This window comes from Lepisosteus platostomus, chromosome 14 (genome assembly GCF_059453375.1).
Source record: "Lepisosteus platostomus isolate fLepPlt1 chromosome 14, fLepPlt1.hap1, whole genome shotgun sequence".
Classification (NCBI taxonomy): Eukaryota; Metazoa; Chordata; class Actinopteri; order Semionotiformes; family Lepisosteidae; genus Lepisosteus; species Lepisosteus platostomus.
This window is the reverse complement of record NC_142624.1, coordinates 30,556,645-30,582,384: the sequence shown is the minus strand read 5'-3', so window position 1 is coordinate 30,582,384 and position 25,740 is coordinate 30,556,645. Positions and strand designations below refer to the sequence as shown.

The window sequence follows — 25,740 nt, the reverse complement described above, 5'->3', positions numbered from 1 at the left end:
TAAATAAACCACAAATGTCTAATATCTATTTGCAGAGGTCACTAAATATTGACATCATACTAATGTATTACGGGTTATAAGGGATACTGTAAGTCAATCTGAATATGAATATGAAATAAATCAGTTAAAATATAGGAAAGATTCTTTATTACAAAAACATGCTGTAATTGAATTTATAGATCTCACTTTTATTTTTTGTTTAGATTTTATATTCTAAATCCACCAAATTTGGAATCGCCAATAGTTTCTTTATGTCTCAGTTCTGATTGCAATGACTCCTCCTCCCCCACAGGGGAAAAAAAAATACTGTCACTGTTTCAAAAGTTATAAGAGAACCCTGGCTAGTTAATCTCAATCCTACCCCCAGCAGCTTTCTGCCTCTGCCAACTGTGCTCCATCTTTAAGAAATCTCAGTTACAAAAGACATGACAGAACTGACTTTATACTGTTTTAAGTCAGCAATTCATTTTCTTTATAAAATCCTCCAGTGAGGTATCACTCACTGCTTGTTAATGAAAACAGCTTGCCACTCTCTCAATGCTTAATCATAGTGCAGTTAGAATTGACTGGAGGAGTGATACAACTCTGTGATAACACTGCAAACTGACTAGTGTATAAACACATCACAGACAGAAACTGACATCACCCAGATCCAAAGACGTAACTTCTCAGCTATGGAACTCAATCCCATTAGTTATTCAATCTCGGTAACAAAATAAATTAAGTAACAGTAGAGAAAAAAATGACAAATTTCGAATGAAGCACAAAATCCTGAACTTTGAGAAAGTACTGTTAGTCGCCATGTTGTCCCAAACCCCTCGCATTGGCGAGAGCGAGAGTTCCCACGAATTGTGCCTTGAAGCGGCCGTTCCTGCTTGCTACTCGCAGTAATAACCAATGTAATGCGATCTACGAGTGAATTACAGTAAGTATACAGTAAATTGTGCAGCTGATATTTCACTGCAGAAAGATTCTAATGTGATCTTCACACAGAGTTAACAAGTAAATTACATTTATCGGCAAAACCTTCTTAAAGTCGAGAACAATATTTTCATTGGATTAAAAGAGATGTAATCACAAGCCTGCTTCTTTAGAATGCAATGGGAACGCTTCACATAACCGAAAGTTTTGTTGCCTCGTTTTTAATTCGCAGAATATGGCGCTGCGCATACCTGGACATTTAGTCTATCTGGAGGTTTTCAAAATTACTATATACATTTTGCTTTTAATGTGCTTTGAAATGCACTCATCAATGCTGATTCTTTCTAAAACCGGAATATAAAAATAGCATTGCAGTTCCCCTTTAAATGAACTTTCTCACAGGTTTTAGCCATTACGATTTATTTTTTACAGACGTAAGTAGGGTCTTCTTATTCAGTCAATCTCGTCTATTACTTGTCTAATTTTTCTATCATGAAATACATTTTTTTCTGTACAATCCATACTATGCTTGTTTAAAGTATTTCAAAATTATTAAGTGATACGGTATATGAAATCATTTGCAGGTTATGGCCAAAATACCTCATCATTATGTTTTATCAAAGCGGTAATGTTGGCTTTCTTTCCTATGTTAAAGTCAAATTTAATGTGCAGACAAACCTGTCTTTTCAGACTGAAGATGTGATTGAAGTACTTCATAGTCTGTCTATGTACGGCTCTATGTACTGATGTCCATCCATCTAGTTTCTGACCGCTTCATCCAGTTCAGAGCCTAATCAAGCAACGAGCGCAAGGAAAGATACACCCTTGATGGGGCACCAGTCCATCAAAGGGCAGACACAGACACTCCTACCAATTTTCCAAGAAGCCAATTAACCTAGCAGTATGTCTTTGGACTATGGGAGAAAACCATACAAACATGTAGAGAACACATAAACTCCACACAGATAGTACCCCAGGTCTGGAACTGAATCCAGGGCCTCAGTGTTGCAAGGCAGCAATATTAACCATTGCACAACTGTGCCGCCCATGTACTGATGTAAATCCGCTTAATATGGCAAAGTTTTAATGGGCCAATCTCTAATGAAAACGTTCATTTTAAAAATAGAAAGGCAATTTGGATTTTTAACAATATCAGCTGGGCTTTACAAAACTGAAATGTCTCTACAACCCTAGCTAGATACCAATAACTATCATCTTAAAACAATGCCTTACCCAGATAGTTTTTTTAAGAGAACCTTAGATTTGGTGGGTTGTCTTCGACTCTGAGGTCACAGTAAACAGTAAATAGTGTGGCAAGCTGTAAAGTACAGTAGACCTTTTAAAGATTACTTATTGGCAGGACTGTTTTGAGCATTGTGTATGAACAATTGAAGCTTTGAATCCGAAAAGGTAATGCTTTGTTTTAGGGTTTCTTGATTGAAAAGCAGTTGTACCTCCTTATTTAATGCTAGTAAAAGTATTGATCGTTAAATATAATTTTGTATCAATAAAATATGGGCCATGTGTCCTAGGGTTCAAATTACATACTATAGTTACCTAAGGGATTATATCTTCATCTCCATCTCAGCTCCGCTAAGAAGCCATTTTAAGCTGAATTACATAACCATGTTGACCTTGTTCACTTAATATATATCGTATATAAATGAGTCATATTGTAATTTGAAAAAAATATCACACACATTTCTAAGATAAACTTAAATTACATATTGTCATGTCTGCACAAAGATGGAACATTTATAATCAGTTGATGCATTTGTTCAACTAAAAACAATTAAAACAATAAATGTATTCCAATACACTGCCTATTTCACTGCAATTACAGTATGTTTCTTTGGAACTTAAGCATCTTCTTTCATTACTCTTTTAACATTTTGGTTCTGGTAGGTTTACAGTGACTGACTTTAAAAGGACTATTCCTTTGCTGTTTATGCACTTCTTATAAATAGTATAGCTACAAGGAAAAACATTATTTTTATCATCTTCATTTAAATTTTGGTGGGTCCAAATTTTTACCTTTTTTATTTTTCCCTTAAACAAACGATTTCTATGTCATCTCCACCAAGTGTCCTGCAAATTGATTGCATCTGTCTTTTTGCGTATTGTACCTGAATCAGATGTTGCTGAGAAAGTGAACCATGGAGAATATGGATCAGTCCAGCCAATCTCTGCCTGGCCTCACTAGGAGCCCAGTCGGGAGATTGTTGCTATGGTTGCCAGCAGTGTTGCTTTTGACAAACTAAATGAGCGATTGTGACAGCAGTGTAGGGACTACCCTCATTCCACAGCCAAAAAAATCAAAGGGCACCACCAAGCCCCCGAATATATTTGTACATGTGCATCAAGATAAAAAAAATACAAAGTGTTTGCTAATTCCTAAACCTAAACCTGTCCATAGATATAGTATATTTCTTGTAGAATATATTATACAGTAGGTTGTTTGAAGGATAATGAAATGTTTTCTGATTAAAGCTGAAGATTCCAATGCAAATCTAGGACTACATCTAATATTTTACATCAACACCATATGTCAGTTTTCTCCTTTTGTGTACAATATGTTGTTAATGATGCATATTAAACGCCTCACCGTAAAGAGAACAGCATGTTACAAGGAATACATCTTTAGAACAAGCTCTGAGGTAAACAAAAGTATAGAGGCAAATACAAAGCTTTCATGTCTGAGCTGAAACAGAAATCAGCACAAATAAATCAAATAAATAAATAGATGTTCCTTTTCATGACAATGGTTAGCATTTTGGCTTATTGACGCAGAAAAATTTGGAATCACTCTACTCTGTCTAGGACATTTTCTTTTATGTTTTCTATAGTGCTTTGAGAGGAATGTGGTGTGCATAATTTAAAAATTAAACATACTGTAAAACAACAAAAGATGGAAAGTACTAACCTAACCTGAATTCCCCCATAGTAAGACGTAAACAAACATCACTTAAACCAGAATTCTGAGGCACTGTTCTTTTCAGATGGCTTGAAAGTTTATGTAAAGCACAGTAGGATCTGTTTTGGAAAATTATACTAAATGCTATGGCCCACATAGTGTTTAATATTTCTGAGCCCACAGAAGTCACTACCAGCATGCTTGTTATAGTACAAATGGATGTCTCATTTTGATTTCCACTCTGTAATATGTATCAATATGTAAAATAATGTAATGCTATATATGAACTGTACAGTGTACAATATAGAGACCTGTCTGTTTATTCTTGACAACTTTGAATGTTTGAATGGTTGTATACTCATCCATTTTTTACATAGCTAAATACTCATATCATGTCATACTTTCACACAACAGAGGAAATTGTGAGAGTCTTTTTTCTTGATACTGCATATTCAACATCACATGCAGTGGGAAACCATTGGTGGTTATTATTCCTTTGTTTTCTTTAAAACAAATAGGCCAAACAGTCTAGATGAAATTAAAGCCAAAAGCTTGTTTACAATGTATTGCATTACAAATACTAAGTAACAGGTTTCCCTCACTAATTTAAAACATGTATAACGTGTTATTATTGCTATAAATACATCTCGTTAATATTCTTAAGGTTAAAAATAATTTATTGGCTTTGGGTTTAGGATCCTTTGAATAGGTTTTATTCATTTGACTATTTTTTGTTAAAGGCGATGTGATTGGAACATAGCTGTTCATTCTGTTAAAGTAAAGAAGCTTCTTACTGAATATTTTATGAATCATCTGACTGTTCTTACAGCCAAGTACTGTTCTCTCACAGAGGTTTTAAATCCATGTCTTCAGAGCTCACTGTTTGGCTTGCTTCTATCAGTAAGTGATTGGATTTAAAACGCTTCCTGTGTCTGTGGGCACAGACATTGCCATCAATGGAAATCCTTAGTCCCAGATGATGTCATTGATATTCAGGTCACACATACAGTCTTCTTATCAAGCTATTCACACTGGAAAACAATGCAAATTGTATTATTTACCTGCTAAATTCACCTATCAATTTCACCAAATTAGATTTTTAGCAGCTTCTCTTTAATTTCAATAGTTTATGTACCTTTTTTAGCACGCTTGCATATCAATCACATCTGATTAAATCATCCAGATTAAATTTCTTCCATCCGTTTTAGAGGAAAAGTCACAGGCAGTGTCTGAGTGGTGCCTAATCTGAAGATTATTTGATTTTCCTTTTTGGAAAAAAGCCATGTTCTTGAGTAGCCATTTTATTTTTGCCAGCCCTTTTTTTTTTGTTTAGATTAGTTGTTCTTAAATATATATTTATTATAATTATATACATATTTCAAAACATATTTAATATGTATTCATCAGTATTTTCTTAAAATGCTGCTTTAGTTGCATAACTGCAGTGTTAACATCCACTCGATACCTAGATTTATGTCCTGTACTGTTAGAAAAAAATGATATATTAAGGGCCACAGCTGTAAGTATACAGTATGTTGTCTATACTACATACCTTGTCTAAAGTAGCATATTATGATAAGCTAATATGATTATTACTTCAGCACAATTGCATATTAGTTATTTAAATATGTCAAGGCAAATATATTTAAAGTGTGTACATTTTAATAGATGTTTTAATATACAGTAGCTTGCTTCTTTCAGTAAAAATAACATTGAATTACATGTAACCAAACATTCACAGACAAACTTTCAAAACCATTGAGATTTGAACAATTAGAATGTCAAACTTATCTTAAAATGATTATACCATATTGCTTTATGGGAATATGGTAGAAGGGAAATCATGCAGTTCGATTGTCATGGAGTTTTAAGAAGGAATCAGAACTGTTAAAACATAAACAGCCATATTTCACAGTTGTATTTTAAGATTTTTTAATTAATTGTACTTTATGAAAAAGACATTCCATCATTTACTGACTTCCTGCATATTAATTAGCAAATTTATACAATTTCGATTTAACCTGTCAGGATCGACCGACAGCAAAGCAGTGACATTTCGAGTTGCAGTTTTGTCTATGACCTTGTTTTTAAAGGAACAGCGCCCTCTTGAGGGTAAATACCCTTTTAACGCTAAGCGTTTTTTCACAATTGTATGGCGCAAAAAACCTGATCACAGAGGGAATAATAATTTTGAAAAAAATCAAATAAACTGAAAATAAAAGTAAAAATTCGGTTATTATCCAAACTCTCTATTCTCTACAATATCACATTTCAAAAACAGAACAGATTTTAAATTCTTTTATTCACCAGAAGTGAATCATACGGTGTAGAAGCGTGTGAAAATGCTGATCAAGATCATTTATCCATCAATAAACTGCACAGCACTTAAAGCATGACCTTGGCAACAGGGTTATGAGGCAGTAATTAATGCAGGCTGTGAATTACTTTGACCTAAATGAAAGCATTGAAATAATTTAGATCAAGTAGGGAGCTGCATCAGCATGCATAGGCTACAAAAGAACAAGTAAAGGTTTATTCCACGCTGAAAAGAGAAGAAAAGAAACAATGTTTCGGCTGTGGAGCCTTCTTCTGGTGTGAGTAATTGTAATGTAATTTACATTACACACCCGAAGAAGGCTCCACAGCTGAAATGTTGTGTTTCTTTTCTTCTCTTTTCAGCATGGAATAAACCTTTACTTGTTCCTTTGAGATAATTTAGTTCACTACATAATATTAATGGCTGTTCGCGTGAGTTTCCTCTGGGTGCTCTGGTTTCCTCCCACGTTCCAAAGACATTCTAGTAGGTTAATTTTATGAATTGGCTTCATCACTCTGCTCTCCTCCCCACTGATATCTGATGTGTGGTGAGCGTTCTGGCGCACTATGGCTGCCATCGCATCATCCAGGTGGATGCTGCACATTGGTGGTTGTGGAGGGGAGTCCCCATTACCTGTAAAGCGCTTTGAGTGGAGTGTCCAGAAAAAAGCGCTATATAAGTGTAACCAATTATTATTATTATTATTATTATTATTATTATTATTATTATTATTATTATTAATTGGCTTCTGGGGAAATTGGCCCAGGCGTGAGTGTGTGTTTGTTTGTGAGTGCCCCGCGATGCACTTGCATAGCATCCAGGATATACCCTGCCTTTTGCTTGTTGCTTGCCGAGATAGGCTCCAGCTCTCCTGCAATCCTGTTTTGGAAGACGTGGTTATAAAATGGATGGATGGATAACAACAATGGGCCTAATATTAAAATCCCCCTAAAAAGAAACTGGTATTCAATCACTTAAGTGTTTTGAATGTAGGGCCCAGTGAGTTTGTGCCTAGCATACAGATCGAAACAGTTATTTGAAAATATACAATAGTTCTTTTGCTGTTGTTTTTAGTGTAACTGCTTCAGAACTGAAAAACGTATCCTTTTTTTCCTTAAACAAGATGTATTTTTAAAATGCAAAGGACAAACTGATTTGAAATTTTAGACGTGAAACTGAGTTTTTAAAAATCTAGGACTACATAATGAGATTACGATGTATCAAGTCTAGTCTACCCAAGGAGGTCTTGCCTCTAGTTTTGAAATGAAAAACCTTGCCATACTGTAAACATACGCACACACATATTCTAAATGTAATTAATCTACTATTCCTTCTGCACTACTGTGACACTAAGCCTAAGTGTAGTGCAGCGTATCTTTGGCGCTTAATTTTGTTTTTAAATACCATTTGTTTTATAAAAAGTTCTAGCCCACATACAGTAAACACCTGAAAATCTGTTCATAAATATTTTATTTAGAAATATAAAACACCTTGGCCACCTTTTGCTCCAAACGTCTGTGCTGAATGTAAAAAAAGAGGGACTTTTTAAGAGAAAAGGTAATTGTTTTTCTATGAAAAATGCCTGTCAGAACTGTGAAAATGTAGATTGTCTTTTTTCCAGTTTCATATTGATGGTAATCTGTGCAAGACTTCAATACTGTATATGGTACAGTGCTAGGATCTGATTATAATTGTTTTTAAAATGGTTTCCCCTTAGAAAGAACTGACATGTGAATCTTGTTTTCATCTGTTCCTTTACAGTGTTCTGTAATTATTTTTCTCAGAAATATTAGGATACGTGTATTTTTCAAGACTATGTGTATCAAGTCAGAAAGGTTCAAATAAAAGTGGTTCTAATATAAATCTTAATATATCATGTTTTAAAATTACTAAACATATCATGTGATATTTTTCAATGCTCAGAAATACTATACCAAATATGGACTGGCTGGGTTTATGTGTTAAAAAGCTAAACCATATTGTTTTAAATGTCTTTCAACTGGCATTAGAAAGGTTCACTGTGAAAATGTGATCATTAATGATACATAAAGCAGCTGTACATACTGTGTATCAACATTGTACTACTTTTAGACATATATAAACTCACAGAAAAGCTCAGAGTTTTGTACTTTGAAGAACATTTAATTATTAACACTTAATTATTTTACAAGACAGGTGTACATACTGTAGAGAAATAATTATACTACAGTGCAATAGAAAATGAAATGGAAACAGCTACAGTATATTACAGAGCAATGGGCAATGGGAATGCAGGCTTTATCTATTTTACATAATCAAGACATTAGACTGACACTGGACATACAAAAAAACTGTAAATATCACTACACAAAAAATGGCTCAGAATAGTCATGTATGTTAATTATTCTTAAATATTCTTTGAACTGATCAAGCTGATCTGTATTTAAGGATGTAAAATTAAACATTGCTGGTGATTCCTGGTGTCCTGTGTGTATACATCAGGGGGTGGAATAAACTTGAATTAGCCTTGAAAACGCTTTTTATCATAACATCTAAAAAGCTAAGAGTCAGTGATATCGAGGCGTTCTACATTCACCACCTACCGCAGATCACAGAACAAACATTAATCCAATTCTACATATACTCATCCTGCCTTTCACACTGTGTGGGTATTGTCGACCAGAAATAATGTTAGAAAGATGTTTTTTGTATACTTTATGTATAGATACCCCAAATGCATCCAGCTGCCCACAACCCTGAATTGGAAGAAGCAGTTAGAAAACAGATGGATAGCCTAGGTAAACTTACGGTAATCAAAGATTTCGTTTTTAAAAAATGTATGAACCCCGTAATGACAATGCTTTCACATTTATTTTTTATAGTATCCAGATACTACTAAAACAACAACGATAATAATAGCCTTTTCTATATAGTTCCAAACACCAGATGGCGCTAAATGTCCCATTGGGACAATTTTTCAATCGAACGTGATGGCAGCATCAAGGTCGCTTCAAGGTAGCAGCCAATTTTAAAATACCTTCACTGTATTAATGGCAAATGCTTTGTTTTCATTTGACGAATTCGGATCTATAAATATGTGTATTTTCCGGCACACTGTTAATGATGGTAGAGGAATGGAAATCGCCCATTAATAATTCAACAAGACTCAGACCAACAACAGCAGACTTGCATGCAGCGAAAAATACTGCCAGCGTAATGCGGTCCGTGTCTAAAACAAAAAATCCTTCCTTTAAAAACATTTTGTAGTAGGAGATCTGTAAACAGACAAGTTGTTTCAAAATATACAATCAGCACATCCTTAAAAATAATTTGTACTGTTTTCTTTGTAAATAGCACGAAAAACCCTAAATGCTTAATGGTAGTGGTTACTGATGTTACTTAAGTTGTTAATATTGTTGATGCCGCTTATATGAGATGCTGCTACTGAACTGAACGCTCCGGAGGGTTGGAGGTTGTGTCCGGGGTAGAGAGCAGGCGGAGACCCGGGCCAGTAGGAGAATCCGGATGGAGCGACACTTGGAGTGACGAGATTGAGTTTAGAAATTCCCGAAAAGGGGATGGGAGCGAAATTGCTCTGAAATTTGTACAAGGCGTGCTCGGTGGTGGACGGCTGACAGACTTGAGCTAGGCCATGAAAATCGAATTTATAGGCATACCGTTTCCCATGAACTTTTGTCATTATATTTTTGTCATAGTAGTAGCGAAGAGCTCGGCTCAGTTTGTCGTAGTTCATGTTAGGCTTGCTCTTTCTCTCACCCCATCTCCTAGCCACCTCATCAGGATCAATCAGTTTAAATTCCCCGTTTGTCCCTTCCCAGGCAATACAGCTCATATTTGAGCTGTCAGATAGTAGTTCCAGCAGAAACTGCCAAAGTTGAATCTGTCCGCTTCCTAAAAAAGACAACAAATTATCAGCTCTGTCGAATGTTATTCTGTTATAGTGTTCAGCCTACCCTGAACATCTGAATATACTGGAGATCTGTGTAAGGCTCAACAGGAACACAAAGATTAAGAGATACCAGTGTCACAAATCATGTTTAAAATCGACATAAGGCAACGACTTCAGGTTCATTCATTGAAAGATTTAGTATGTGCAGTATTACAATACAATAAGTTGCACATATATACAGTATAAAGTGATACATGTACTGTATATCTTTCATATAGCAAATGCATACACTACGTAACATGTTTATGAATGTGTACATATGGATTTAAAACATGCACCATGTTTGTAGTTCACTGTTTTTTTTCTGAAGAAATTTAAGGTTAATACTCGAAATTCTCCTGGTGATACTGTTTTTTTTTTTCTTTTTAATATAAACGTACAGTACATTTAATATGGTACTAACGTGCCGCCACATGGCAAGAATAAGGAAATCAAAGTGTTTTAAAAAAATCCTTTGGGATTAAAGGCATCGTATACAAATTATTCATAGACTTATTTTGTATACAACATACTACTTTACCTGCAGTCTATGAATGTAGGAGTTCCTTAGCTTTTAAACATTGGACAATCTATACTATCACCTTTTTTAATAAAAATAAAAAAATGAAATACATATTTTATATAACGAATATAAAAAACTAAAATGGGCTTGATATCGTATTATCGTAAGCACTTTGTGCTTATATAAATGTTCTTTTTTTCCTTTTTAGCTTTCTTCAAAATAAGTGAGGAGTATGATGATATAATTTAATTGTCTATATACATGAGGACTAACGGCCCTCATTAGCAATGATTTTATATAATTTAGCCATTGAATGCGAACCTCTGGTGCGTGATTGTCATCTGTATTATTATTATTATTATTATTATTATTATTATTATTATTATTATTATTATTATTAGTTGTTGTAAGCGTAAGAAAACCAAAAGCTACCTTTCAATAACTGTCTTGTTTTTAACCTTTGAAATAATATAAATTGTTTTCCATGATTTTTTTCTTAAATAAGTATAATCTATTACAAATAGAAAACGTCCGTCTCGATCGATAATAATAACAATAATAATACTCAAGACTTACCTTTCTGCACGCCGGTGTTAATAGGACTCCAGGATGAGGTTTTTCCTTCTTTGAATAAATTTTCTGAGGGATCTGAAATAAAAAAAGATGAACACGAGTGTCTATCAGTAACAATTTGCACAACATTTGGCATTTGGATTTTACACTTAGACAACTCTTTGTGTTTGATGACAGCTAATTGGTCATTTTTTAATTGTTTATTTTGATGCCATCGTCGACATTTCCTCTGCTTTTAACTGATGAAATAACTAGTAGGAGAATAGGGCAAGCGAAATGAATTTAATTGTTTTTAAAAATATAAAAGAAAAAATACAAGATATTAAATCTGTATTAGATTAATTCTTGAGATAGTTTATACATCTAAAAACTTTCTTGCACTGTTGTATTGTGCAAGTCTTCTTCTTTTCCCAAAGTTTTTTTTTTTCCTTTGGCAGCATCTGCAGTTTTCTTTTCCGAGTTTTAGAGGTGAAGTCAGGAAACGCGTTCAGGAAAAAGGAAATCCGATTTCCGACAAAGAGATGGGGGCTTAAAGCCAGCAGACTGCAGAGGGAAAAGCTGAATAGCAGACAAGAAAACGACCAGGCAATGTAAAATTAAAAACAATCCTCTTCTTTAGTTAAAACTTGTATTTGTAAAAGCTTTAAATCAGAAAGTGGCGGATACCTGAGAGATACATGTTAAACATAAGGTTTGCTCCACAGTTCTGTTTCATTGTAGCTGTTTGATCAGAAAGGGCTGAATTTCATTTGGGGGAAGGATTTTTATTAAACTTTATCTCAAAACTGTGATCTGGAATAAATGTGAAACAGATTGAAGTTTCCAGGCAACAGTCACAAACGCCATCTCTGAGACAATATTCAGACTGTAATTTCCTTTGGTGCATTGCTTTAATTAAAAGAGCAATTTACCTCTGTCATCATGCCCTGTCTCCACAATAAAAAGAAGCCGATAGAAATTCTGCTTTATCAATCCTCCATCGGGGTTTAATAAAGTTTCCGAGTTAAGATCAGAGTTTCTATGGAGAATTGAAGTGTTTGACATGGAAACCTGTTCAGATCCGTTCAATTTTCCGCCTTTTTAACTCTTTGTAAACAAAACGGTCCGGCTCGAATCTGAACAAAATATTTACATTTTAAATTATGCTTCATTGCGCCTAAGAAAACAGCAACACGATTGTTCCAGTTCTGGATAATGGGTTGTCGTTATCTATCAGCGATCGAAATGAAATAATAGTTCAATATGTGGTTAAATGGTGATAAATCGACTTAAAATCTTAAGTTAAAGCAATAATTTATTAAAATGCCAGCCATTGAGAAAAGCTTTCACATTCAGATGGCATTATTTGATGTAGAATTGTAATTTGTACCTTATATCTAGAATATAATTTTAAAAGAAAATTCATACATGAATACATGAAAAAGACTACTGGCACAATATGTCGTTAGTTCTCGTTGTTGTTCATCCACAATTATCTTTTTCATCTATTAAAGCTCATATTTAACAAACGTCTGACTCATCTTTTTCAAAGCATTCATACATATTACATATTTATTGAAACATCCATATAGCTGGTGTTATAGGTCTGGATAAATATATTTTTTTGTAAAAGCTTAATATTTCAAAGAATAACGGTGGTATTATTTAACGAAACTCAGATGTCAGGTGCTAAATATACAGGGGTAAAGGCTGATTTTCAACTTAAGGTTGAAATGGATTATTTTGATCAATAGAAAACATTAATATGGTACCACTACAATCAATCTTACAAGCTCTTAGTGTCATAATTGCAATGGCAGAGGAATATCAGGGTACTTTGTGTGTTTGGGATGGGGGGTTTGCTACTGTGTACATTTTACTCATTCATTCTGAGTTATTCACATATTGGTAAAAGTTATTTCATGACATGAGATTATTAAGCTGTGTACTGTTTGTGTATACAGTATGTGTGTATGCCCACAACCTATTACAAATTATATTGCTTGCTGTTATGTTATCCAATATATTGTTCCATGTGAATAATGGACTTCAGAATACTTTTAAGTTTATTTATGATGTTTAGTTAGATAATTTTCTTTCTCTTTAGTCTTTTTTGAGTTCACTTCTGTAAGATGCCACAGTGAATTTTGTTCTTACTGTATACTTCTCCACACTGATCTTGTTAATGTGTTACATGTGAACATGCTATCTACTGTAGGTAGATATTGTTTTCCATTTGTTTCTCTTAGGAGTATAGTTAGCTGGTCCAATGATGTGGCATTCTAATTACTTGTTTGCTTTCTAGCCCTCTTTTTATTTCTTTTTGCTGATCCACACAAACATGTTTTGATTTGTCTGCAATTTTGATATAATTATTTACATCCAGGGTCCACGTTTTACATCTATGTGTAAACAGGGGAAGTGTTCCCTTCAGAATCACATATATCCCTACGAAAGCAATCCAGCCTGATATCACCCTGCTTTCTGTTTTGCTTGGCTTTTCATTCTGATGTAATGCTCTGTACACAGCAATGCTCTGGAGGGATCTAGGTCAAACTGGAAATCAAACACTGGCTGTCAGGAAACAAGTCATTTCTTTGCCAAAGAAAGTCCATGGACCCAGTGGCATTGTGGAAATTCATTCCTTTATCCCTGTCACCTTTCAGAGCATGCTTATTCTAATATATATCTAATGCATACATAATTATTCCACCCAAATGCAAACAAATGCCAAGAATAGCATTCAAATGTGACATCACAATTTCCTTGAACTGCACTTCCAGTTTATTTATGGAGAATGCACAATAACAGTGTTTAAGAAGACATGCCAAGCACCCATGAATTCCTAAAAAGAAAGTCGATGTGCCTTATACAGTTATACAATTAACCAATGATGAAGGATAAGGCCAGTGTGAGAGTCCACACTGCATGCAGTATCTGACAGACTTTGCAGTGGCAACAGATTCCACTAATTTCATTGTATTTTGGAATTTCATTCCAGTGGTGTTTATCACAATACATTTCATATATTTTATTTGTAAGAATGTTTTTAGATATCTGGAAAGCATATTAGTCTATAAATTAGTATAATATGTTAAATATGTCTTACGGTTTTTACAGACATCGTAAAATTGTATACATCTTCTTTTTAAGGAATTTAAAAAAATTGCACAATACTAATCAATTATTTACGTGTAAATCTAAATATACAGTATTGCATCTCTAAATATTTTTGGATATTGGATAAGAAGTGATGTCACTTGTTTTTGTAGGTCTTAATTTGCTGCTAAACGTAAAATCTGCAAGAATCTAGCACCCGATCCTGGAGTTCTACATGAGGCTTTTACCACAAGTGTTCCCACAAACTGGTTTCATTGCTGCTGAGCTCTTTACGGAAATGAATCCCGATCTGGACCAGCATGTCTCTTGCTTTGAACCTTTGTATGTTATTTTTTTTTACTCAAAGATTGGAGATTTTAAGAAATACAATTATTTTATATTTTTTTTTGTAATAGACAACAGTCTATACTGCATGGTTAACAGTTAAATTATGTCTATTAATGGCTGAAGACCCTAACCGAGTGCTCAGGTGTAACAAAAATCAGCAGGTGTGTCGGTCTGCAGGACCAGATTTGAAGGAGGGAGGGAACTGACTCTTGTTTACCGTCTTCCTTATTTCTGAGCACGCAGACAACGCGCAGTGCCTTTGTACAGTATGGCCTTGGAGGCGTGCCGTAGGCTGGGTGACGGGGGAACTCCGGATTTTCTTCATGAAGATGGGAAATCGAAAACAATCAAGTGGTCTGTTTTGTTGTTTTACAAGACCATTCTCTGAATATTTCAGCGTTAGTCAAAGACTTTACCGTGGTTCAGTGCTGTCACCTGACTTCTCTACAGCCGGAAACTCCTTTTTCAAGTCTCTAACGATTTAAAAAAAGGACTTTTGTGCATTTAGAATTTGAAACTTTATTTTTTTTTATTGAGTGTTCCATTGGTTTACGGAAATTACATAGAGAACTGCTAGATATCGGACAGCGATAACGTATTGGTAACACCTGGTCTTTTCACTCAGTTAGCTTGTCAGCTTTATGGTTCAGCATGCTGCCTTAAGTACTTAATACGGCGCATTCACCGAATGCCACATCATCTACTGTAGATACCTTGCAGCTGGATTGCTGGTCAGATCATTTATCATCAGGTTGTCAGCCAGGGGGCGCTCAGCTTTATCTCTGTTTAATGCTTCTGCTGAAACGATCCGCCTTTGCTCTGAAACTCTACTAGCCGTTTCATTTAGTAGTAATACTGTCTATGTGTAAATTATTATTGACCTGATTTTATCCAATACTTCTAATCTTCTACATATAACATATTTACATATTCTTATATCAATTACGTTTTGTTTAACAAAGCCTCTGCGGGGGAAGCCACAGATACACAAAACACCCAGACTTTTTCCATTTTCCCTGTTGTACTGTAGATAGGTCTTAATTTTTTTTTTTAAAGTTTACTCTGACATTTCCTTCATTGTAAGGATTAGAACTCTTTAACATTGCCTTGGAAGTTTTGAAATCGTTATCCTTTATAAGACACTTTTAACAGGATACTTCAGTATTTCTGCCTAATATAGAAAATCAGTGCATGTCTTGTCCTCCCACTTAAGTATTTACAGATATTTAAGACCATGTCTTTTGCCATACTACATGCTAAACACCAAAGTTCTTAGATTCAGTGCTTTGCAGTGTCAAAGAACTTATGTGGCAGATTTCCCCTAGTCCTCTCTTATAGTGTAACTACAACAGAGAATGTTTTTAAAAGTAACAAAGCAGTCCAGGATATTGTGACCTGACTATTTACAGTAGGTACACTTAAACATGGAATACACTTTTGTGGCTGCAAATGCAGTTGTCTTGGATCTCCCCTCTTTCTAAGGACAGTGTTTTTACAAGTTTAATGTGGCCTGTTATTTTTGTTACGCCCATCTACTTTGGAGTAGCCAGTCATGTGTTTTTGATGTCCTGGCTACAGTTCTCGTGACACACGGAGGAGAATGAGGAAATGTAGGCAGACTCTTCGGACCCTCCCACCTTTGAGCCATTCAGCTCCTAACATGTCACCAGCTAGTCAGCCCCATACTTGAGATTCAGCGTAGATTGCAGGTGAAACACACCGAAAGTGCCATGTGCCTGCAAGTGCCCAGGAGGTTGCTGGGGTCGCTGTGTTGCTGAGAACCGTGTCCTACCCTTGCCCATGCTCAACCATTAGGCCATGGCCTGGCACAGTGAGACAGTGACATGACCCGGACTCAATCCTGTATCAGAGGGTTGATCCTGGTTTCAGGTGAGCACCTTTATCCATAGAATCACTCGGATGGCCCCTGAATGACCCCTCTAAGTATTCAAATGATTATTTTTCTCTGCTTTTTTTTTTTCTTTACAGGTTGTTATTCCTGTAAACAAAAACATTCAGAATGACAGAAAATGTAACCTTGGTTCTCCACTTACCTGGTGTTTTCAAAGTCCCAATTGCTCTTTTTTGTAACTGTTTTGAGGATGTAGAGGGGGGTGTCCCCAACACTTTAAATGCAAACTAAACAGATTTTATTTACAGTATTACAGTAAAATTCACCCAGTGTCTTGTTTCTTCTAAATGCTAATGTGAGGAATGCAATATGGTATACAGTAGCTAATATAACTTGCTGGATTTTCCTTGTGAATGAATATCTGTATACTATTTTTTGTTACTTCATTTTTCATTTTGCCATACATTCTGTCTGTATGATTGTTTGACTCTAAGACCGATTCTATAACATTGAACCCTTTCTAAAATTGAAATGTGATGTTGAGTGATAGTCACTACACAACACTGATGATTACAGTCATTACAGGATACAACTGTTTCAGGAAGACTTTGTTGCATTTGATTACATTTCAAAATATGTATTTTTCAATCAAAACAACTTTTTTTCTAAGGCATGTCTGTTTTCCATTTTATCTACATTTCCCACAGTGTGCACTTTACAAGTACTTACAATAGTTTCAAGGTGGATTAGAAAATTATATAATTGAAAAATCCATTTACAACAAGCCAACATATCTTTCAGTATTGTAACACGTCATACAGTAGTATGAGACGTAAGGAAGAAAATACTCGAGGTTACGGTATGTTGGCTGCACTAGAACAGTTTAAGTAAGTAAAAACCTACAAGGCTACCTATTAGAAAACATTGAAAGTACAGTTTCGGTTTTCGGTATTTCGGTTAACTAACTTAATTTATGTAAACACGGACCACAGCATTTTGACTCGGATGGCTTTCGTGTATCTGGAGATCAAACATAAATATGAAATATAATATGATAATCTAAATATTTTAAATGAAACCAGCTCAATATTATAGAATTACTTTCCGGCTTCAGTCTGTCAGATAGCCAGATACTATAAAAAGCAAAAAAGAACAAACGTTATAACATTGCTGTAACATACAAAAAAAAAAAGACGTGATGGGTGTTGTCCAGTTTTACTCTTTATTCAACACAGAGCTACAAGAGCAAGGCTAACACTTCATAAACGCACAGTGTAGTGGAGTGAACCTGGTCTTCTACTGAACTACAAGGGATCTGTAAATAATTGTCGCCCAACCCTCACCGGGAAACCTACTGTACCATACTAACCTAACATACTAAGGAGCGCAGTACTTAATTCTAAACTATTTACAGAGCCCTTGCAATTCAGTACAACGATCCTCAACGCTACAACAGCTCCACTGACTGCGGATTTTCATGCGCTCTTTACTGTCTCTCTCCAGTGCAGCAGTTCGTGAAACGACACCCTGTCGTAACTAAGTAACATGGCATTGCTGAAAACAAGGAGCACGGCAGCTGCACATAAATAACGGACAGCTCATCTTAAATGCTAACACCGGTAGCTTAATCCCAACACAAATCTGTATTTAAATTACTCAGGAGTTGTTGAGGTTTGAAAACTTTGCTCTCTGTGATGTTCTCCGTTAGTAGAGGTTTGAGGGATTGTGTGGAACTAAGAGGCAAGTCCAGTGATCAAGTGACGTCGCTTTCCGTGTTTGATAGCGATCGACTAGCAAACTGAATTTAAAATAGGAAATACTCGTCCCTTTAGCGTCTGTATATACATTACTAGGCAGGAATGACGCATTTTTTGCGATGTTATTTTAATTATTTTACGTTTCATAAAGTAAAAGTTTCAAAAGAGATTAATAAATTATGGTAAATTTTTTTTCTACAAATATTTTGTGCTTTTATCGGGTCTCCATCGAAGTTGCCTCCGGCTTTCCAGACTTGCTTTAGCTGCCTGAGTCTTTAAACAAATCGCAGGCAACTTAAAACAAGCCCAGAATACAAGAGATCTTTCCTACCGTTTTCCTTGTGAAACAGTATTATTCGCAAATACGTTAACTAGGTCTTTATGTATATTACAATTGTGTATTAGCATACATGCTGTTTTCAACCCCCTTCAAAACTAAGTTTTGGGTTTTTTTCCAGGTGATAATTGTGATCAGTGGCTTCAGTATGCAGGAACGTTTCATTCAGAGGAGTGTGCTGCTTCCGTATCTGAAATAATAAAGTGAATGCGTTTAAAATCTTATTTTATATTTAAATTCAAACTTTGACATGCAGATTGTAGCAGTGCGTTAAGGATTAAAGGCTGTTTTCATTCAAGCCTGTTGCATTTCTAACAGAATTATGATATAAATCAGGATAAAAGCCTGTATACAGTAGTTCACAGAATTTAACCAAAGAAGATAATGTAGTTGAAGTAATTTGAGAGAGATATCTGGACACCAATATAAAACGCAAAATATAACTGCCTTCCCTTACAGATTAACTGCTGTTTTTAACGTATGCAAGAAATACAGAATTAACAAATTAACACCTTAAAACAAAGAGCAAAAACGATAAGTATGAACACAAGAGAACAAAAAATCAAAATAAAATCACATTAAACAATGGTAACAAAATTATCCTTTTCAAAGCGTCTGAAAAAGGTGATTGATGTGCATGAACACTTTTCACATGTCACGACCTGTTGCATGTGTATAACTATTTAAAATAATGAACAAAATCCTTTTACCTCGGTTCCCATAAATATTCGTTTTTTTCTTTAATATGAAGCAGATATATATTTACAAAACGTCTCCATTATGGCAGTATTTTCTAAAACACAAGATTGCCTTGTTAATAATTTAACTTACCTCCTAGGAGCACTATACAGTATTTGTCCCTTAAGAAGCTGTGTAGTCTGGCTATGCTAAACGCACACTGCTAGGGCAGCTGATTAAATCAGTTGAGATAGGAAAGTGTATTTGTAAAAGGTGTGTATAGTTGAACATTTATTAAGAGATCCTGTTCTGGGTGTGGGAAATTGCATTGTAAGTTCAAAGCTGGAGCATGGATTCAAGTTAGCTTGTGGGTGTGTTGGGAGCACAACTTATTAGGTAAAGCCAGTGTTGTCCTCCATTGTAAATTTTAACAGGAGACGGATTCAAAGCAGGATGTGACAGCGTGACTCGTGGCTGCATTCAAATGAAGGAAACTACACAAACGTCTTCCCGACTGCACCGTACCCCACCCACTGAATAAGACAGGTATCCGGAATACTACGTGTCACTGTCTATACTACTGCCCAGCTAAAAGAAAAAAAAGTGTGTAAAAAATCATTTGTTTTGTAACAGAACATTTTTTGGAGCATTTTATAACAAATACTGTACCTTTTCAGTCTTTCATTTTGTGTACTGCAGTTTAGTTTCTGAAATCTGTTAACACTGTACAGTAGTAGGTTGATCGCAGCTTACAAACGGGTGGAGAAATAGATTTATATGTTATGCAATAGGTAAGTAAAACACCACGAAACAAGTACTTTTTACAGTTATTTTAATTAAACATGGTTTACAGCATAATAACTTTATATTTTTTCCCATTGTTCCTATTTTTCCAGTGGCAATAGGAGATTGTAATGACGTTTTGAGAGCTACCATATTACACCACAGAGCAAGAGAGATTAATATGAAAGTGCCAGATTTAGGGACTGACTATTCATGTTCTCCTGCAATTAAGATATTTTGGTCAATACTGTGAGGTTCACATTCACACTGATTACAAGCATGATATTTCAAGTCAGTATAAAGGTTTAATTAGTCAAAGTCTGGATTAGGTTTCAGTATTATCTAAGTGTTTTAGCAGAGGCAAATCTTCACCAAATGATAGAACTGATGGGTTTGCTGTATATAATACCGAATCATCATTTTACCATTTAAAATAACCTACAACTGCCTCTCATATGCAGGTGGAACCCTTGAATAAAGGTTTTGAAAATGTTCAGTACCTTGGACAGCTCAGAGAACCTCGTAAACAAAAGTTTAACTGGAAGAATCAGCAACATTACTTGAGTTATTCCAGAGGCATGCAACATTAAGTAAAGAAAACATGAGTCACTTCTTTTTCATCTACCTGCTTGATTTTAAGCTGCATATTTGTGACCCCTTCTTCTGTTTTCTGAAATTATTAACAAAACATTTTCAGTATAGAATGGATGTTAGTGTTTGACAGTATATTACTAAAGAGCATTGTAGATGTGAAAGGTGCTCAGTGTAAGATGCTTACTGTATATTGTCCTTATCACCCATCACCAGTTAGCTATGCCATGCTGATTAACCCTAAAAAGGTGGAAACTACTGTCCAAGGCTACTAAGTTCAATTTCATACTGTATAAGCAAAAGGCAGAATTAGAATTATTTTAGATATCCTATATACCATGGTGCTGTGAAACACCAGGAGCCAATTCATAACCCTTCATATAATTCTTTGAAACTTAGTTTCTTAGATATTTTAGATCGATAGCTATTGGTCTGTACTTAATCTGTTCTGTTTCTGTAAAAAAAAAAACAACAATAATTCTATATTACCCACATTCTGTTAAGTTTCATTAAAAGCTTGACTTCTAAAATTTGTAATGTCCCACTAAAACAACATAATGTTTGGAGATGATTCTGAGAAAATAGGAATATGCAGAAGAGTGCTTCTCTTTTAAACAGTTTACCAGCACTTGATTTGCACAACCCAATTTAAACATCATCAACACAACCCTTCAATGTCTTAATGTAAACTGATCAAGAAAAACATCTATAGACAAAGCTGATTTCAAATGTAAACTAAGAATATAGGTCTTAAAGGAATAGCTGAAATAGAATAAAGGAATATGAGGCACTTTAATGTATCGTAATCTATGCATTTTTTCTAGTATACAGTTCGGGGAATTTTTAATAAATTTCACTTACAGCTGAAACTAAAGTTCACAGTATCATTTTAAAACATTGTTCTTTAGTGAAAACCACAAAGAAATGCATGTATTCATAACTATTTAAAATTGATGTATTCCAAGGCAAACAAAATGTATTATTTGCCTTAGCATTATATATAGAATATATAATATAATATCTATGAAATAACACATAATCAAAACATTTACAGCATTGATTAAACTTATGCTTATGTTTATTGGAAATAAAGTACAGTTATTGTTAGTTGTGATTTTCCACATTCCCATTGACAAGGATAGATAGCCTATAGTTAACATGAAAAAATGTTTTTTTTTAATTATTGTAAATAACCACAAGCCATCCTTTTCTTCACACTATTGTATGTATACAAAACATTTCTGAAAAGGTCTGTCTATATACTGGATTAAAGTGATCTGAATTGATATAATGAATAACTTCAACTTTATCATAATTGAAATTTGAAAATCTGTTGATATGATTTAAATGTAGAAGAAGTCAGACAGTCAAGTGTGGTACATTTATTTAAAATCTGCCTCAGGTTGTCATCTAGCATAATAGATAGATAGATAGTTAGTTCCACTTTTGGGAGGAACTGAAGAAAGCAAGGAATGGCCACATGCACTCTTTTCCATAGTTTGAACAATGCTTTTATTGCCTATTTTAGTACATTTCATGCAATGCTAGATACATAATCACTGTAAGGAAAAGTGTCGGTTGGACTTAGTGCTGAATTCTGCGGATAGATTGAATCTGGTTGGTGTGAGCCTGGGTGCTGTACTCGTTGTAGTTTCTGTATTCTCCATTGTGTCTGTCTCTCTCCAGGATGTACTGGTATCCACGGTAACCTGGGTATTGATAGGCTACCCAACTGTGAAGAATCAATAGAGGAGGAAACATCACTGTTAGAACTGGCCACTAGAATGTGCTCATGATGAGGTTTAAAAGGGATCTTAAAAGCGCTGACTAAGAATGACTGGCAGGCTTCCAGCAATGAAGAGATCCCACCATCATCATGAGGAAAACATAAACAGAACAGGATTATTAAAAACAGTTTTCACTGCTTGGTGTGGTTAAAAGTGCACATAATTTTACTAAACTAAAGTCAACTGGTATTTAAGTTGAACTCACGCCCCAGAGTTGACTTTGATCGATGGGACCTCCTTGCTGCACCAGCCCATGGCTTGCAGGGAGGGGTAGTCATCACACATTTCAAACTTCCGGCCCTGGAAGTCCTCGCACTCGTACAGAGTCACCTTGCTGTCACTGTGGTTCTACAGAGAAACGCAACAACTCTGATCAGATAGCAAAGAGGGGAAACAAATGGGTACCTTGGATTTTTGATGAAGCTGTTTCAAAATGCGAACACTTTCAGGGCAATATTATGTCAGAGTATCTCAATTAGTAATGTGTCTACAAAATGGATGTGTTTTTTTAACAGAACAAAGTGCAGTAGTTTCTCTTAGTTCCCCTAAGTAACATGGCCTTTGTAATTCATAAAATGGGTGTTTGAACCATTTTTTTGAAGGTTTTAATTGACAGGGCTAAAAACCATGTATCATTCCTTTTCTTTGTTTAAATTGTGAAAATAACTTTAAAGTGTTAGCTGTAATTGTAACATTACACGAGTGTTTTAGCACTTCAGCGTAATTGAAATACATAGGGAAGGATGTAAGGGCCATTCTAGTACAATTTCTTTCACTTTAATCTTTAGTCTGGTGTTTGTCTAGAGCATGTGCATCTGTCTGAATGTATAAATTAAGGTACATATATTGGTTTTTCAAGCTCACAGCACATCTGATTGGTCTGAAGGACAGCAGGTGCTCCGTTCTGTAGCCACTGTTTCCACTCCAGGCCTCCCAGCGAGGATAGTCTCCCTTCTCCAGGATGAACTGCTGGCCTTGGTACTCAGGATACTCATAGCCGACCCAGCTGTGCAAGGGGGTGAGAAACGAGATGAGTACTTGGGAATCTGACCAAAATCGCATTTGTTAATAAGATTAAGGAAACCTATTCTGGAATCACAATGGATCAAATTGTTTTGTCTCAGGTTGTCTAAATCTGCATGAAACAAATCCATGAATACATCCTGAAAGGGCTAGAGTCAAGGTGGGTTATTTTCTAGTGAAAACACACATTGTCCTAACATGTTTCTACCTTTGTTTTACAGGTCTTAATGATGATACATTCACACTCAGGTTCATTGATGGCATCATCCTAATAACATCTTAGAACCAGCAATTTTTATTAATCTTGTGTTTTACCAAAATGTTATCTATAAAATTATAATTACCACAATTATTAGTTGTCCACTTTAAAATGTTATTTTTATATATTTCTCATTGTCTGACTGCTTGTAATAATACAGTTTAAGGAAGTTATTTACAAACTAAATTACAAAAAGGTCTCTTTATAAGGTTGTTATTTTACGTTTTTCACTTATGAATATGACAATGATTTGTCATAAATGACCTTCCCTTTTATTTGTCAGACTTATTTTATTTAACATTTCATTCAATACTAGAAATTTAGTATTCCAGAAATTGTTAAAAGGGATATGTTCTTGAATACTAGTACTTTACTTGTTTATATCAATTCCTATAGCACAAAAATGTATAGAAATATTCAAATGTATCTTACAAATACTTTTTTGGCAAATGTTAGAGACAAGATGGTAAAAATAATGTGTGTGAAAATCACATCTTACTCTAAATAGAGTGCTGGTCTACCTCAGTTTTAAAAGAAGTACTGAAAATAAAAATGTTGTGAGGAAAAGAACCAGGCTTATATCCATTCAGACTTACGGGCCATTTTCCACCTTGATGGAGCGGATCTTGTGAAATCCTCTCTCCATGATGTTCTGACATTCCATCATAAACTCGCAACGTTTTCCTTGGAAATTTTCCTCCTCCCACACAGTGATTTTCCACTGTCCCATTTGTTCGACCATTGGTTGCGTAGTCATTTTTGCTGGCTCCAATTACCTTCTTCTGTATGAATAAAAACATAGAAAGTGGACTTAAGTGAAGGAGATTAAATATTAACCTTTTTAACTGGCTACAAATCTAGACTCAAAAACTGCATGATCACCATCATCTAGAGTCTAGAACAATATAATGTTTGTTAGCTTAGGCAGCAATGTTTTGATGCCCTGATGTTTTGAAAGCAATAAGTTCAACTTACATTAGAAAAGTAATTAAAGGAACTATAGATGCCTTGTTTCTAATTCCCTGTCACCAAAAGTCAGTTTAGATTAATGGTTTGTGTTATTGTTTTTGAAGTGCACCGTGAAGTCCACCGTAGTTGTACTTGTCTAAATATATGAAAAACTATAATGTGATACAATTCAGTCCATATGTTCAACAGCAATAGGATACTTACATTCTGAAGTGGACAGATCCAGTAAAGTCAATGTCGGGGACAAGCTTTGCTCCAGTGTTTATATAGTACCAGGCCTTGGCTTAAATGCAGAATACGCACAACCACTGCTCACTCAGCAATGCCTGACTGAAAGAGAGCATTAGCTCAAACTATTGTTAGGCTCTGAAATGTCTATTGTGAGGGTCTTAGGTTTTCTGACTCATCAAAATAGAAACTATTGCCCCGTGATTGATGGAGAGACACCTTCAATGCCAAAAAACTGACACAACAGTTTGATTGGAAAGCAGGATAATAACTGTAGTCTGCGAGATTAACTGTAGAGATGGTCATTAATGCTGCTTTTTGGAGTACCTTCATTATGCCATTCGACATTCAGAGCTACGGCATTTGTTACTGTGTTTGAAGAAGAATCTCCCTGAAATGTTGCAGGAAACCGTTCTAAAAGAGATATTAATGAGACAACTGTATAGATAAACACTGGAATTATTTTGTGCCACAAAAGAGATAATACTGTAAAAATGAATCCACATAATGTCTGAATGTTAAGAAAAGTTTAAAAGTTAGCTAAATAAGGTTTTACCTTTAATAAAAGGAACAGTTTTAGCCTGGCTAGTACCTTAGTAAGTAGTATTAGTTTGTGGTTAGCAGGATGATTTTTTGATTGTTATTCAGTGAATCCATCAGCAACATTGTTTTAAGGATTGTCTTTTCCTTGAAAAGATATCTTTACGGTCTGCATTTTTCAGGGTTTTTTTAGGTTTAAGGTTTTACTATTTTTCTGCATCTGCCTTTTTGGCTTGATAAGGAGATACTCAATACTAAGGTCAAGCAGGCTTCAGTCACTCTGAAAGTATAATATGCTTCATTATTTGGCAGTATTAAATAATGATATACAGTG

The 25,740-nt window shown here is 35.0% G+C and overlaps 2 protein-coding genes and 2 long non-coding RNA genes across 5 annotated transcripts; 1 reads left to right on the top strand and 3 right to left on the bottom strand.

The window, feature by feature from the left end:
• Positions 1 to 8,273: 8,273 nt before the first annotated feature.
• On the bottom strand, positions 8,274 to 11,939 carry fev (FEV transcription factor, ETS family member). 2 transcript variants are annotated; one of them, XM_088605581.1, is made up of 3 exons: positions 11,843 to 11,939; positions 11,180 to 11,251; positions 8,274 to 10,043 (listed from the first exon to the last, which is right to left on the bottom strand). In XM_088605581.1, the coding sequence occupies exons 1-3, from the start codon at positions 11,889 to 11,891 to the stop codon at positions 9,505 to 9,507; spliced, it is 660 nt and encodes a 219-aa protein (XP_088461707.1). In that variant the 5' UTR covers positions 11,892 to 11,939; the 3' UTR covers positions 8,274 to 9,504. The 2 variants fall into 2 exon arrangements, with proteins under 2 accessions (XP_088461707.1, XP_088461706.1); XM_088605580.1 differs by lacking the exon at positions 11,843 to 11,939 and having other exon boundaries at positions 11,180 to 11,798.
• A 5,718-nt stretch (positions 11,940 to 17,657) lies between these two features.
• Positions 17,658 to 19,515, bottom strand: LOC148649207 (uncharacterized). The gene is made up of 2 exons (XR_015926304.1): positions 19,380 to 19,515; positions 17,658 to 18,738 (listed from the first exon to the last, which is right to left on the bottom strand). It is a non-coding gene; the product is annotated as an uncharacterized LOC148649207 (long non-coding RNA).
• LOC148649206 (uncharacterized) lies at positions 19,435 to 24,239 on the top strand. Its single transcript, XR_015926305.1, has 2 exons — positions 19,435 to 19,772; positions 23,632 to 24,239. It is a non-coding gene; the product is annotated as an uncharacterized LOC148649206 (long non-coding RNA).
• Positions 22,089 to 24,965, bottom strand: LOC148649205 (beta-crystallin A2-like). The gene is made up of 5 exons (XM_088605579.1): positions 24,843 to 24,965; positions 24,266 to 24,451; positions 23,252 to 23,393; positions 22,593 to 22,735; positions 22,089 to 22,332 (listed from the first exon to the last, which is right to left on the bottom strand). The coding sequence occupies exons 2-5, from the start codon at positions 24,424 to 24,426 to the stop codon at positions 22,185 to 22,187; spliced, it is 594 nt and encodes a 197-aa protein (XP_088461705.1). The 5' UTR covers positions 24,427 to 24,451; positions 24,843 to 24,965; the 3' UTR covers positions 22,089 to 22,184.
• Between the last annotated feature and the right edge of the window lie 775 nt (positions 24,966 to 25,740).